The sequence below is a fragment of the Zalophus californianus genome, chromosome 1 (genome assembly GCF_009762305.2).
Source record: "Zalophus californianus isolate mZalCal1 chromosome 1, mZalCal1.pri.v2, whole genome shotgun sequence".
In the NCBI taxonomy this organism is placed as follows: Eukaryota; Metazoa; Chordata; class Mammalia; order Carnivora; family Otariidae; genus Zalophus; species Zalophus californianus.
In genome coordinates, this window is record NC_045595.1 from 4,557,267 (window position 1) to 4,573,162 (window position 15,896).

Here is a 15,896-nt window from a genome sequence, read left to right on the forward strand (position 1 = left end):
CATTAAAAAAAAAAGAAAGAAAGAAAAGAAAAGAAAGAAAGAAAGAAAGAAAGAAAGAAAGAAAGAAAGAAAGAAAGAAAGAAAGAAAGAAAGAAAGAAAGAAAGAAAGAAAGAAAGAAAAGAAAAGAAAAGAAAAGAAAAGAAAAGAAAAAGAAAGAAAGAAAAAGAAAGAAAAGAAAAAAAGCATTTAGCTCAGTAGAACAAGCATCATTAATAACCTTGAGCACCTGGGATTCCTTGATAAGCCAAACCTTTCCTCCGAGTAGGCTGGCGTCAGGGGACACCAGGTTGAAAGTAACACAGTGAAGCCCCTCGTGCCCCCCCCCGTGGCCCCCCGACTCCGAGGCAGCGAAGCCAGAGGCCCCAGGCGTTCCCCAGAGCCCGTCCAAGCACAACACTCTGACCCGTGGCACCCGAGGCCCAGCTGAGCAGCCCAGGCCTCGGGCAGAGCACCGCACTCTCAGGCTCGCAAGCACTCGTGGGACACAGAGAAGCGACTACAACCCGACCCAAGGGCACAGACAGGTTCCAACGCTCTTTCACTCGCTTTTCCTTCCACTCAGCCTTCAGGACTCCTCTCTCCCTTCGAATTAATGTCCTAGCCTGACGTGGCTCCATAACACAGAGAAAACCTCTCCAGGCCCTCTCCCCTGTAACAACAGCCCTTTGAGAAAGGTCAAGTGAACCAACGGATCCACTTTTATCTCCGCCGCATTGCCTCAAGAGGACCCACCACACCCGATGGAAATACAGACCCTCGGTTGCAAAAGGAGCTTCTGTTCCGTGCAGCTCAACTGCCGATGGGGCAAAGGACGAGACACAACGCTGAGGAGACAGGCAGCCGCCTCCCCGAGGCTGGCCGCTGACCACCTAGCAAAGGAGCAAAGCTGATCTGGTCACTGCTGAGCAGGTGCCTGATGTTCGGGCGAGGACTCAGAGCTCCAGGTGACCGCCGGCGGAGGGGGCAGCAAGGAAGGCAGGTCTCATCGACCTACGGGTCAGGTCGTGACTCCAGTTCTTCCGGCACCGACATCAGCTCGGGCGGGTCTGTGGTCATCGGCCACAAGATGGCAAATGCCAGCCCCAGTGGGGACACTCCGCTCCAAAATGGCACACAAGGACCACAACTCACGTGTTGGGAGCTACTATCTATCCCATCAAGGTCTCAGGCTGCTCCAAAGACCAGAGAGCGCTGCTTTGCCATTAGCCCAGGGCAAGCCCCAAAGGCCCACAGCCCCAAAGGGTGAGAAAGTTCCTGACCAACCAGTCAGTTCTCCGGCCAGCCCTCCCCAGGGTGCGGAGCACCGAGCAGAGACCACCGTGCCGGACTCTGCCTCTTCCCTCCAGGATTGGCCCTTCCCACACGGCTCGCCGGACCTGCACTCCCAACCTCTCCCCCTCGCTGCCTCCGCCCTCCGGTTTTATAGGTTTTGATGATGCACATCAAGCCTTCGTCTCTTAGCAAAGAAAACCTCCTTATGCAGGGGGCAGAGGGGTCTAGTCCCTTGGTCCTGGAGCTCTGAGAGGCCAAGAATGCTAAGTGCACATGTGTCTCCCGAAGAAAATGTTGACTATGGAGCCTTTGGGTAACAAATACTTCGGAAAATATCCGGCAGCAGAAAGAAGGTGGAGAAGCAGAGCTGGGGAGGACTGTGGACCCCAGCAGCCCCCCCCCCTCCACTTCCTTGGCTCTTCCAGACCTCTCAGGCAAACTTCAGGACAAACGTCTCTGTGAACAGATTCCAACACCTCCCTGTTTGTTCCCGTCAGCCATCACATGCTAGATTATAATCACAGACACATTTTTTATAAGAAACCTGGCAGAACATAATCAAATTTTCTACAATGAATAAGTGACTGCCTTTATTAAAAAAGAAAAAAAAGTACAAAAGATCCAACTGAATCAGAAAGGACTGCTCTGCAGGCCTACAGAAGCTCAAGCCAAACTCCCTATGTTCACTGGGGAGGTGGGCCTGCCCTGCCACATGCACTCACACTCGCGGCCCTGACCCAAATCTTCCTGGCTGGCCACTAGACAAATGCTCAGTGACACTGGGGCGCTGAAAGGTGGCTGTGGGACGTCCCGTGTCCTCGGCGTGGCCCTCCCTCGGCCAGACACCCCTCCTCCTCCACAACAAGCATCCCATCCACACCAAGCGCCCCTACTCCGGTTCTCAACTGTGCTCCCCGCACTCTGCCACCACACACGGATCCCCAGCTACACGGCTCCCTCCGAGGCCTGGGTTCTGAGAGCTGACGCCTTTGTCTGGCCTCACTAGGACAAAACTGCCAGGCAACGCGCATCATCAGGGAACCCCCCGGAGAGCCACTGCTGTTTCCCCAGATGACGCTGCCCCAGCACAGCCTTGCCAGTCCGGTTCAGCGCTGGCTCCTGCGCCTCACCACGCTGACAGACTGGCCTCACGCCCATTCCTCCCACCCCTCCTTCCCGTGGAGGAAGATGCTAATTACCCACAGTCAACCAGGAAACTCTGGGGATAACTAGGCACTAGTCGTTCCAGCTGACAACGCCCCGGCGCAGACTCGGGACACCTGGATCCTACACAGGGCGGCCAGGTGCTGCCTGAGCAGGCCGCCCCTCCGGGTCTCGGGCACCCAGCCAAAGCTGACGAGACCTGCCTGGGAGACCCCCTGGGCACCGCGAGCACCGAGGCCACTCAACACAAGAAGCCACGCAGGAGCCACGAGGGAGCGTCTGGCACCTCCCCAGCATCCGTCTGAGCAGGGGCACACTCACCCCGCCAGCCATCAGGAGCTTGTACCGGAACTCAATGGTGGGGTTGTTGAAGGTGAGCTTCTCACAGCGCAGGTGGTTCACAGGCGGGTTGCCCTCCAGGTTCAGGAACAGGTCATAGGTGAAGCATACCTTCCTGGGCTCCTCCTTCAACAAAGAAAACAAGGAAGTTCACCTCAGAGGGGCAGGCAGCCACAAGACACGCTCCCCACCACCGGCCCCTTCTCTCTCCTGTGCTGGGCCTCCGTTTCTCTCCCCCCTCAGTCCCTTACCTGCTTCTCTTGTGTGCCTCCTTCTCGTCTATTCCATTATCCAAAATAAATTAACTTACTACTTGCACTGGACCCAGCAAAGCAGTCTCCACGAGAGAAACAGATCATTAAGAATGATGTTCTCTGACAGTTACTGGACCTATTCCTGCTGATGGCACACACACCCCCCCATTTCGGCCCTCACAGCACCCGTCAACAAACGGAGAGACTGAGGCTTGAAGACATGGCTGATGAGTGGCAGTACGGAGGTCTGACCCCAGGCCCCGAGGCCCGTGATTCCTCAGGCTGCACCCCATGCTCCCCCGGAAGGGGGAGATAGCTCCAGAGACATCCAAATGGCCAACAAGCCCACTAGAAGGTGCTCAATATCACTAATGATCAAGGAAAAGCAAATCCAAACCCCGAGATAACACCTCCCAGCCTCCAGCACAGTGGTTCTTTACAAGGTGGGGAATCTCAAGTGGCAGTGAGGCTGTGGGGCAGTGGGTGTGCCCTGTCACCAGTGCCGTCAATCCCGGGGCTGTCTGGGGGCCCCTCCCCATGTTTACTACAGAGTAACCGCCCCATACATGCCTAATACACAGCCAAGAGAAATGAAAACTTATGTTCACACAAACGCTTGTACGTCTATGTAGCACAGCAGGATTCACAACAGTCAAAAGTGGACGCAACCCCAGTGTCCCCTGACGGATAAATGGGTCAACGTAACATGTCCCTCCACGCGCAGGTGCGTCCCTCGGCTGCAGACGGGAGTGAGAGGCCGACACACGCTGCCCCGGGGATGGACCCTGAGCCCACGACGCTCAGGGAGGGAACCAAACACAGAAGGCCACACGGGGTGTGAGTCCACGTGGGTGACATGCCCAGAACAGGCTCTTCCACAGATGGGAAGAGGGCTCGTGGTTGTCAGGAACTGGGGCCTGGGGATGAGGAGTGACTGCTGATGGGGATGAGGTTGTTTTCTGGGGTGATGGAATGTTCTAGAATTAGAAAACTGTGATGGCCACACAACACTGAATATACTAAAAAACCACTGAATTAGTACGCTTTAAAAGGGAATTTTCTGGTATGTATATTACAGGCAATTTTTTAAAAATGCTCTCCAGTAGGGGAGAAAACTCTAGGAGTCGGGGTGCTGGTGAAGGAGCTCTCACTTCGGGACTGGACAGTCAGGGGTAAGGAAGGAAGGGGGAAGCACAGAGACTTCCACATAGGCATGCCCACGCTCTCTTTTTCCCACCCTTCGTTCCACACAGACCAGCAGGGTCACAGTCCCGGGGGGAGAAGGGAGCAGAGGCTGGGGCTGAGCCTCATTCCTGCCGCTCTGACTACAGCCAGGGGCTCGGGCAGCCTCACCCTCCTCCTCCATCTCCCCAGCCAGCGGTAGCATGGTTCACATGAGCCATGCTGGGCTTGTTGAGCTCTGACGAGTGGGTGACACCTAGGAGAGGGAACCTGGCTGGCCCTGTGCCTGCTTCTGAATAAACGGACAGGAGTGGGGTCCCGCAGTTGCACGAGGACAACTCGCCACCCCACCCCCCCCATTTAGGCCACAGGTAGAAGATGCACCTGTTGAATGAAAGAGTCGCAGACTCTGCCTTCTGGGAGCCTCAAGTCCAGTGCAGAGAAGACAAGTAAAGAGGCCTTCCCAAGGCAATGCCAACCAGTGAGGTAACACTGGCCTCGCCCTCCCCCCAGCAGCCCTTGGGGTCAAAAGAGTGGTTTCCACCCCCAGCCCATCTAAAGCAGACTTGGAAATTGTTCCCTGGCCCAAGGTGGACACGTGGCCTGGTCTGAGTGATGAGGTGTAATGAGGTCAGCCTAGGGAGCGCTTGCCTTCCCAAGTCAAACACTAAGTGTAAAGAGAAAGGCTCAGCATCATTATTCCTCTTGCCTAGTTGGAAGGTCAGCCATCCTGGGAAGAGCATGGAGGAGAGCCATGTGGATCTCTATTCCAGGCCATCAGCCAGCTACTTTCCAACTGCCTGTTAAGGAAGAGAAAGAAGCCCCCATGTCAAGCTTCTACTACATCCCCGAATGCGGCTGATGCCTCTCCTCTGGGCCTGCACGGCTTCGTGCCAACCTCATGGAGGCACTTGTCACAGCGGGAATGTGTCCCCACCAAACTGGGAACCCCTTGGAGGCAAGGGTTGTGGGGACCCCTGTCCTGCACTCAAGACGTTTTTGTCAAAAGAATGAAATGTTAAGATGGGCAAGAGCGGAGCATGACCCAATAGTGGGGGTGGAGAGGGGGCCAGGAAGGTTCCCTGGAGGCTGTGCCAGGCTCAGAGAGGGGCCATGAGTCAATCAAGAAGGGGGTGGGGAGAAGCTGCCGAGGCCACAGCGGAGTCCTTTCTAGAGCCCCGAGAGTCCATATGACTACATCTGGAACGGGAGGGGGACAGTGGTGGCAACAGGTGACCTGGAGCGATGGGCCTTAGCCACATCCTGGGGGCAGAGGTGTCTACAGGGGGATCTGGGCTCAGAAAGAACAAGCCCAGATCTGTGTCCCAGGAAGCAAACCTTCTCGGGCCTGCAGGATGCCACTATGGGGGGCAGGGTTTGAACCTGGCAAATAAAGGGAGCAAAAAAAAAAAGGAAAAAAAAAATCCACACCAAGAATTTGTCCTGCCTTCCCACGAGGTAAACACAGAAGATCTGAGAGGCAGACAGCAGGAATGTACTCCAGCTAATGCGTGAAGAAGGAATGCGGGCACCACTGTTCTGTCCCTCCTAATGGGTCAGTGACCGGGGCACTGTCCATCCACTGCGGCCAACATCACAAACACAGGCCACCCACAAGGTCAATGTACCACCTTCCAGGGAGGACTTCAGTTCCAGATTCAAGTTCAAACTGACCGGGAATGTACAATCAGAGGATGGTGTATAACAAACCCCAGGTACAAAAAGCAACAATAAGCTAGGTGATACCAAACTCTACAGGACAAATGACCCAGCTGCCTCAACAAGTAAATTGCAAAGAAAAGCAATGGTATAAGGAGATTCTTCCCTACTTTATGCCTTTTCACAGTAAAAGGAACTTACAAGACAGACTCATGAATCACGTGTTGGTCTTATCTAGATCTGATTCAAACAAAAAAAACTTGAAACACTGACTACATATTGAGGAATTATTAATTTGTAGGTGTGATGCTGATATTATTATTATTGTATGATTAAAAAGCAGTTCTCATCTTTTAGGAGACACATTCTGAAACAGGGACACACGAAATCACGGTGTCAGGGCCACACGCGGAAAGTGCTGGACCCAGCAGGTGGCTACGGGGACCTGTTAAAGCACTCCTCCTACTTCTATAGATGTTTCGCTATTTCCCCAAAAATTATGTGAGTGGACTCAGTGCAACAGAGCCGCACACGTGAAGGAACTCAGCTAAGGGAGCATGTCAGGGAGGGGATGGTGGCCAGGGGACTCAGGGAACGCCAGCAGGATGTGGGCAGGCAGCTGGACATCCCCGACAGCCCCCCGTGAGCACGGGGTTAGACCAGGACGGGGCCTCACCTCTCACTGGCTGCCCGGCCTTGGTCATGAGGCCCGTCCTCCCTAAGCCTCGGTTTCTTCAACTACGAGCGGGAGTATTGGATGAGACAAGGCAGCTAATCGCCTCAGCTTGGTGCCGTCGAGAAAGGGAAGCTACCGCTTTTACCAGAAAGAGCTCTAGGCTGTAGGAGGTCACCTGGGAGACCCAGCAGACAGATGGTGACTGAAGCTGCAGGATTCGCCAGCAGGAAAATGGGAGCTCACAGGGACGCCGAAAAGCCGCTCTGTGGTTCTATCTACCACACACGGGGGTGGAGGGAAGCGGAAGGCCCAGTGCCAAGCCCGGGATGCCCAGCATTCACCGGCACTTACCATGGCCAGGCACTTTTCTAAGCACTTAACACATACGACTGCTTCACAGCCCGAAACACGGGTGCTCCCTGCGGCCCCACTTCCCAGATGAAGAAACTGGAACAGGCAGACGAGCTGCCTGGGGCCACGCGGGCGGTGCGCAGAGAGCCGGGACTCACTCTGGGCAGGCTGTGTTAAGCCCTGGTCCCTGAAGCAAAGTGGGAGGAGTGCTTTAGGGCTCCCCAGAGCTGGGCATGCAGCATGTGAGCCAGGCGGAGGCCTTCCCCTGAGTGCCCACCGTGTGTCTGGCCCTGGTGACCTGGAATGAGACCTCCGGCCTGTGACGCCCCCTGCCTGGCAACGCTTCCAAGAGCCAGCAACGTGTTCAGTGAGGAGCAGCCAAGTTCAGGGTGTGCTGGGCCCACAGTCCCAAGAGCAACATCCTTGTCATTCCAGCCAGACACTGCAGGTGCCTCACTCTCAGCAAAGGCAGCCGGAGCCGGCCTCAAACGTTCTGAGCATGGCTTGCAGGCGGCCACCCAACCGTCCAGGATACTGGCCACAGGCCAGCGTCTCTCTCTAGACTCAGCAAACTAAGATGCAGAGGAACTGGCCAAACTGGTGCCAGCGCCCGAACCTGGAGCGCGTGGACTCGTCCACAGCGTTCGGGCAATCCAGGCCATGGGAGCCCTGGCCAAGGCCCACGGCTGGCACGGGCCCGCGCCAAGGCCAATGGCCCACAGCCGTGGGGCTGGCTGACCAGACCTGTGGTTTCCGCTGCTGCCCCTTGGCCACCCCGGGCCCCACCCTCTTCTGCAGCCGGCAGGGCTGGCCCTGGAGGACCCCCAGGTTCTCAGCCCTACCCGTGTGTGCAGCCAGACTCCCGGCGGCCCAGAACGCATCAGCTGAGGAGGGCCTCGGGGCTGTGTCCTTGCTATCTGGGCCCTGCCCACACTTCTCTTTCGGTGCCTGTCTGCCATACCCCTGTTAGAAGGCCCCAGGGTTCATAAAATAGTGAAACATGAATCTGATCATGGCCCTATATCTAACTGCCAGTTTACAGGGCTGCAGTCAGCAACCTCCCCACGGGACAAACCATACAGCTTCTTAAAATGCTTTGCAAGGGAGAGAAAGAGAGAGAGATGGAGAGACAGACAAGATTTAAAAGAAGCTTAAGAAACGCAGCAACCAGCCACTCTGGACCGACCTTACCTGAATCCTGATTTGAATAAATTATTAAAAAAAATATATATATATATATATATATACACACGTGATAATAAAAAAACTGACATTACTGGATATTTGATATTAAGAATTGTTAATTTGTTCCTTCCCAGCTATGATGACATTGTGGCTAGATACTTTTAGAAGAGTCTTATCGTTTACAGACACAGACTGAAATATTTACAGATTAAAAAACAGGATGTCTTGGACTTACTTCAAAATAATCCCGGGGCTAGAAATGAAAACAGCACTGTACTCAAGTGCGTAACTGCTCGGGTGGGGGGTAAGTGCTGTGCTGTGGTCTGTTCTGCTACTGTCTCTACTTCTGCAGATATTTTTTAAGTTTTCTACATTAACAGACTCTTAACACCCAGCCCTGCTCACAGCTCTGCCCCTGGGCATCTGCTGACCGCCTACTAGGAAAGGACTCTCTCCTGGTTCTGGGGACAAGGGCACAGACAGTGCCCCTCATGGAGCCCAGATGAGGCCAACAAAACCCTCCATCCCTGAGTCCCCTGGGATCCTCCTGGGCCACCTGGTGAATGCTTCGCTCTCTGCTTCAAGCGGCCACCCTGCCACCAGCACCACTCAGGGAGCCCTCCCCGGGGCCAGGCGCTGCACCACAGGCTTTACCTAGCACCTTCCTTCAGGCTCACAAATACTCTGGGAGTTCGTCACTGCTCTCACCATACGTCAGGAGAGGAAACTGAGGTTTGGTGGCATTTAATCATTTGTCAAGGCCACATGGAACCAACAGAGTCAGGCACTCGAGTCCACGGACCACAGCCTCTGGCATCTTCCTCTTCCTGTGGACACAGCCCCGCCCCATCTGGCCCCCGATCTCACGGTGCGCTGGCACAGGCCTGCGGCTGGGGCAAAGTGGGACTGCCCACCGCCCGGGGGAGGAGAGCAAGGGGAGCACCGTGGGGAGCCCCCGCCACCACACCTGAAGTCCCGCTTCCAGGACTCCGATGCTCAGGGAGGGTCCCTGAGGCATTCCTCAAGTGGGAGGCCTCTAGAGGTGCCCATCAGGGACGTGACAGCAGGTCTAAGCTAGAGGGTGCGCCACGCAGCCGTCGTAAACAACGAGGTAGAGTTAGGGGTACTGATGTGGGAGGTCAAAGATATTTGTTTAAAAATGCATCTCCCTCCCTCCGTCCCTCCCTGTCTGTCTCTCTCTCTCTCTCTCTCACACACACACACATACCCCACACAAAAAAAACTGTTTCTAGAAGGACTTCACTAATTGCTTACAGTGGTTACTTCAAGGAGACAGCCTGGAGAGAGGACTCCGATTCCCTGCAGCCCACACACATCACCTCTGTAGTTAGACGCAGAAAAATGACTTTAAAAGGCTTAAGGAAAACAGTGCAATGTGGGCTGAAAACCGTGGGCTTTGGGGTCCAAGACCTTCTGGATGCCAAAGCAGCTTTGCCACCGACTCACTGTGTGACCCTGGACAAGCCACTCCACCTCTCTGAGCCTCAAGGAGGGGAGGAAACAAAACCACAGGGTTCTGAGTGTACAAGGGAAGGAGGGAGAAGACTGCGGCTCTGGCCAACAAGGTGGCATCAGTCTGGGCCCGCCTCCTGCCCTCCCCACAACTGCTCTGCCATGATGAACACAGGACCACCTGTGTGGTCCCGAGTGAGCACAGGGGTGGGCTAATGTTGACATTACAGCCTGCCCGATCCTACTCATCTGCACCACTCCCTCACTTTGAGGGGTGACAGTACGAATGACTCAGTTACATGATTCCCATCTTTACAGGAAATGCATTCATCAGTCAGGAAAGATTCTCAGGGAAGGTGACTCCAGGCCAATTCTTCCATCCCCTTCTCCAGGAGCCCAGAAGGCGGCACTGGTTAGGGAGCCAAGCTGGAGGGTAGACTGTCCCTCCCAGCATCCTGGGGTCAGGCTGAGCCTCTTCTCACACACATTTGCTCTTTCGAGGTGCTTCTCTGTGCTGCTCTAGACACCACCCTCTAAGAAACAGAGGTGCTTCTGGAGTCCCCCACGGAGGAACAGAAGGGCCACTACAGGGAAAGACAATCCTAGCTGCATAGCGGGCTGGCATTCACACGGCCTGTCACAAGCCGGCAGCCCCCTGACCTTTCCCTGGGTTGGTCTACCAGCACAATGTCCCTCCTGCTCTGGCTCCTCGGCACCCCCCCCGGCCCGCCCCGTGAGGCTGGGCCCCCTGGGTGGCATCAACCGGCCAACTGTCCCTGCGCACAGGAGTCGCCAGCAGCCAGCTCCGCAGAGGGCTGCCTGCCTCCTGAGCTCTGTGGAGCCCCCAAAAGCTGACCCACGAATGGGCAAAGGGCCGAGATGATGGTGACCCTAGAAGGGGGGCAAGCTGGGAGGGGAGAATGTGAGTTCCCCACCCAATCACTCAAGGCCGGCTGTTACACACCAAGTCTCAATTTAAACTGAGGGCAGGTGGGAACAGCCCCGCCCTGCCCAAGGGAGAGGGTCTTCGCAGGCCAGGGCCCTTTCCACTGGGTGGGGGGGAGGGAGCAGAAGAGCGCAGGATTAGGTGGCCCTGGGACCCCCACCAGCTTGTTGCCAATCCTACCACACTGTCTACATGGTTATTTCCACAGAACACAAGTCAGCCAGGATGTGTCCGAGAAGATGCCTCTGAGGGCTTATGGCTCGGAAGCTGGCAAGCGCTGTTTTAACTTGCTTTAAAACAAAACCAAAAAACCCTTCCAAATAAAACCACGCAAACTTCCTAATAAAATGTACCAAAAAGCCCTTCCTCTGACCTCAGATAATAGCATTTGAGTAAAGCCACGGAGAGTTAGTGATGGCTGGGGCTCACTGTCCAATAATAGCTTGTTATAGGGGGTGGGGGTGGAGGGCAGGGAGGATGTCTCATATTAGCAGCAAATAACCAAAATGAACTTGTTTACACTTGACCAGTTCTGAAAATTGGGCTATCTCTTAAAGTCAGCGTGCACACCTGATAGGTTTTTCCTCCTCCCAGAGTGTGTTATTACATCGATGGTACATCTCACCATGAAACAGTCGAGCTGCAAGTTCAACACCAAAATGAGCCCAGGCCAGCAGTGACTCCCTGACAAACACCTACAGGGCGCAGGCGGCGCCTCTGGCCCCGGCAGGTGCTGCAGGAGAAAGGAGAGTGTAGAAAACCATTTCACGGGTGCCTGGGTGGCTCAGTTGGTTAAGCGACTGCCTTTGGCTCAGGTCATGATCCTGGAGTCCCGGGATGGAGTCCCGCATCGGGCTCCCTGCTCAGCAGGGAGTCTGCTTCTCCCTCTGACCCTCTTTCCTCTCATGCTCTCTATCTCTCATTCTCTCTCTCTCAAATAAATAAATAAAATCTTTAAAAAAAAAAAAAAAGAAAGAAAACCATTTCACAGCTGATTGCCTTCTCTCCTCTCGGGTTTGCTAATCACCCCAAGCCAGAAACTTGGGACAAAGAGGAACCAGCTTGACTTTGAAAAAGAAAAAAATCAGACCTACGAGGATTCCCAAGGAAAATGAAGTCACATCAAATGATGCCTTACATCTAGAACAACTACTGAGTCTAGCTGCCGGCCTCAGCGAATGACTCAAAACCAAACCAAAACAGCAACTCCAAGCCAAGGTCAATGTGCCGTGAACACAGGTAAATCATGGGGTCACCAACTCGCGAAATTGAAGGAAGCCGCCAAGAGCTGGTCCTAGCACAGGGAGGGGTGGGAGGGAAGGGCAAAGGTCACGTCCTCAGGGGTCACACGCTCAGGGAGGGGCAGCGCCCCCCCCCCCCCCCGCCAGGTCCATCCCCCACACCTGCTCACCATGCCCAAGACCAAGCCCTGGAGTCTCCCTCCCGTGTGGATACTTCAGGGCCCCAGTTCCCCAGCCCCACCCCCCATCTGGGACACAGACAAGTACTTCCTGTTTGGCAGCCACTGAATTACTTCTGGGAAACATGGACGCAGATCTGCTCTGTAATGTGACCCTGCCACAACACACTCTGGGACGGGCATGAGATGGGCACTCTGCTGAGCACTCTGGAGCCTTGACCAGAGGCAGATGAACCCAGAGGCATGAGAGGGCTCGACCCTTCACTGAGGGTCTAACAGCACACCCACTCCCCACACACAGGCCTGAGAGGGCTTTTTACGAAGAAAGTGGCACCCCCCCCCCCCCAGCTGGCACACTCCAATGGCTTCCTGATGTGCCTGGGTTGAGCTGCCCTGCCAACCACCCAGCCTCCCTTCAGAATCCAAGTGCCCCTGATTCTCCACCTCCACAGTGCAGCTGCTTTTGATGAAGGATAGTTGGAAGGCAGGCAGGCATGGACAAGGCCCCCCCCGCCCTAAGAGGAAACCACCCTAAGGAGGATTTTACACCACCCTGGAAAGACTCCTCCACCCTTTCCCATATGATAGATAGGTGACAAAAATCTGATTGGATGACAGACGCAGGGAGGGTTGATCAGATTAAAACAGCCCTTGCCAACAAGCCCATAAAAACCCCTAGACTTTGAAACTGGTGGTAACCCCATCAGGTCCCCTCCCTCCTTGGGAGCTTTGTACTATCACTTTGCTATGGCTCAATAAACCTTGCTTTGCCGCCCACCACTCTGTCTGGTCTACCTCTTCATTCTTCAAAGTGGCGTGACCAAGAACCACGGGCACCAATGGAGAAAAAAAATCCTGCAACACTTTCATCTGGAAAAGTGTCTTCTGGTACTCTCCACCCCATCAACCCCCACCCACCCGCGACTCTCAGAGTAAACGTGGCTTCCTAAGGGAAGTCTTTCCCTACACATTCCCCAGTTCTTTCTGAATGAGTCCCCCATAATACCCTGGCAGTACTAAGATAAAGACACTTGTATCCAAAGTATATTAAGAACTCTTAAAACCCAAAAATAAGAAAACAACCCAAATAACAACAACAAAAAAAAAACAACCTCTAAACTTCCGAACACTTCACCAAAGGAAATATATGAATTGCAAACAAACACATGAAAAGATGCTGAGTGTCATCAGCCAGTGAGTTAACGCAAATCAAAACCTAATGATTTAGATTTAGGGATTCAGATGTGGGTTTAGGGGTACTAGGTCACATCCACTAGGACGGCTAGAATCAGAAAGACAGGAAGTGAAGGTGAGGATGTGGAGAGGCTTTGGGACCCGTGCGCTGCTGGTGGGAAGGTAAAATGGTGCAGTTGCTATGGCAAAAAGTATGGCAGTTCCTCAAAAAATGAAACCTAGAATTACCATATGATCCAGCAATTCCACTCCTATGGATTTGCCCCAAAGAAGTGAAAACATCTATGCACACGAAAACCTGTACACAAAATCGCTAAGAGCAGAAAACAACGCCTCAAATGACAAACAGATCAACAAAATGTGGTCCCCTCCATCGATGGAATACATCCAGCCATAAGGAGGAATGAAATACTGATGTGTGCTGCAACACAGAGGAATTCTGGAGACATTATGCTGAATAAAAGATGCCAGTCAGAAGAGGCCACAGACTGTACGGTGCCATTTATATGAAAGGTTCGGAACAGGCCAATCTATAGCCGAAAAGTAGATCAGTGGTTGTGAGGGACTAGAGGGAGGGAGGATGACGAGTGACTGCTAATGCAGACAGTTTCTTTGTGGGTGAGGGAATGTTCTGGAATTAGTGGTGATGGTTGCCCAACTCCGAATATGCTAAAAACCAGTGGAATGTACACTTTCGGTGGATGAATTATATGGCATGTGAATTATAGCTCCATAAAGCTACTTTTTAAACAAGAGAGCTACGACTACACAAGTCCCTGAGAAAAGCACGCGGAGACAAGCAGCCGTGCCGAGTGCAGGCCGGCACGCGGGGCACCGCGGACAGCTGGCTGCTGGTACGCCTTACAAAGCCAAACACTCCCGCTCCGCGCGACCAGCGACCCCACACCACCGGGGATCATTACGCACGTGAACTGAAAACTTACGTTCACACAAAAACGGGCATGGGAATGTTTAGGGCAACTTTATTCATAATCACCCAGAACCGGAAACAACTGCAATGTCCTTCACGCCACAAACGGGTACACAAAGCGCAGCGCAGCCACATGATAAAGAGGAACGAGCCCCACGTTCAGGCAACGACACGGATGAATCTCCAGCGCATTCTGTATAGACAAAGGGCTGCACGCTGTGTGGTTCCATTTCTATGACAATCTGGAAGAGGCCAGACTACAGGGATGGGAAACAGATGAGTGCTTACAAGGGACGAGGGGGGAAGGGGACTGGCTTCAAAGGGACAGCGGGAGGGGATCGGGGGGAGGCTGGAACTGCTCTGCACCGCACTGTTGTGGCGGATGCACGACCGCATGTCAAAACCCAGAGTGAATTTCACTGAAAACAAACCAAAACAATAATAATAATAACCAGACGGGCAGGAGGAGGGGTCCAAGATGGAATGTAGACCGTGACGAATGAATCTAACCATACTACACATGTAGACATAACCACACCAACAAGATGGAGGGACAGAGCTGTCACATATGACCTAGTGAAGAAGCTGTGTTTCAGCCAGACACCCGAAGGCCCAAGACCAAAAAAAAAAAAACTACACACAGTCACTGTACCCCAGCTGGTAAATTTACTTCTCCCAGGAGTACTGGTCAGCAATTCGTAAACTACTTTCCCAGTCCACTGGAGTTCAACAATAAGCGAATATATTATAGATAGTGAGGGTCAGGTTTCTCCCCTCAGAGAAAGTTAAACTAAGCAATGGAGGGAGGAATGCTAGAAAAGGCTTGCTGGTGCAGGCACTGGTATGAGCTGATGGTTACTGTGATCTACGTGCCGACAGACGGACACAGAAGTAACATGCAGGCGGAGGCGGTGAGCACAGGTCACCCTTGACCAGGGCAGGGCTTAGGGCCACCTATCTCCCCGCAGCTCCCCCAGCAGTCAAAAATCTGCATATAAACTTCTGACTCCCCCCCCCAAAATTTAACGACTAATAGCCTACTGGTTGACCAATGTTATATTATCAGATACTGTGTTCTTTAACAATAAAGTAAGCTGGAGAAAAGAAAACGTTATTTAAAAAAAAAAATCATAAGGAAGAAAAAATACATTTACAGTCCTGAACGGTGTTTATCCAAAAAAAAAACCCACATCTAAGTGGACCCACACGGTTCAAACCCGTGCCGTTCAAGGGTCAACTGGATATGTGCACATAATCCCCAGGTCTGTCACAGGAGGCCCAAATGCAGTGATGCCCCAGGAGCAAAAGCACACTTCACTCCCAGACCCTGGCTTTCAGTCCCACTTTTTAATAACAGAGAGCAGGGCCCCTGTAGACATGGCCGATTCTAGGGCTGGGGCAGGGAAACCCAAGACGAGCCTGAGCACCCTGTGGTGCCTGAAAATGAGGGAAGGACCCCCAAAACCATGGGAACGTAACAAAAAAGCACAGGGCCCGCCCGAGGGAGGTCCCATTGGCCAGAGTGAGAACAGTTTGAAAATAGTAATAGGACTAGATTATAATGCAAAGGAAAAAAACAAATATCCATGAATCCATACTGATATAAATAAATGAATGAATGAGTACATAGATGGGGGGAGAAAGGACAACACTTGCTTACAGAAAAATTCCAATGAATAATGGAAGACATGAAGGAAACAGATCGGCACAGAACACCACTGATGGACTGCTAAAACTAGCAGATGAAACTTGAAAAAGAAACCGGTTAACTGTGTACTTTCAAAGTATCTCCTCCAAATAGATACTAGTTACCATGGTGGTTTGAATGATACCTACCAGGATGTGGAGC

General features: G+C 53.1%; 1 protein-coding gene across 1 annotated transcript in view; it reads right to left on the minus strand.

The window, feature by feature from the left end:
• Positions 1-15,896, minus strand: part of MLLT1 (MLLT1 super elongation complex subunit) — a 65,910-nt gene that overhangs the window by 17,589 nt on the left and 32,425 nt on the right. The window contains 1 exon segment of the mRNA XM_027585398.2: positions 2,759-2,902. Coding sequence (XP_027441199.2) covers positions 2,759-2,902 — 144 coding nt within the window.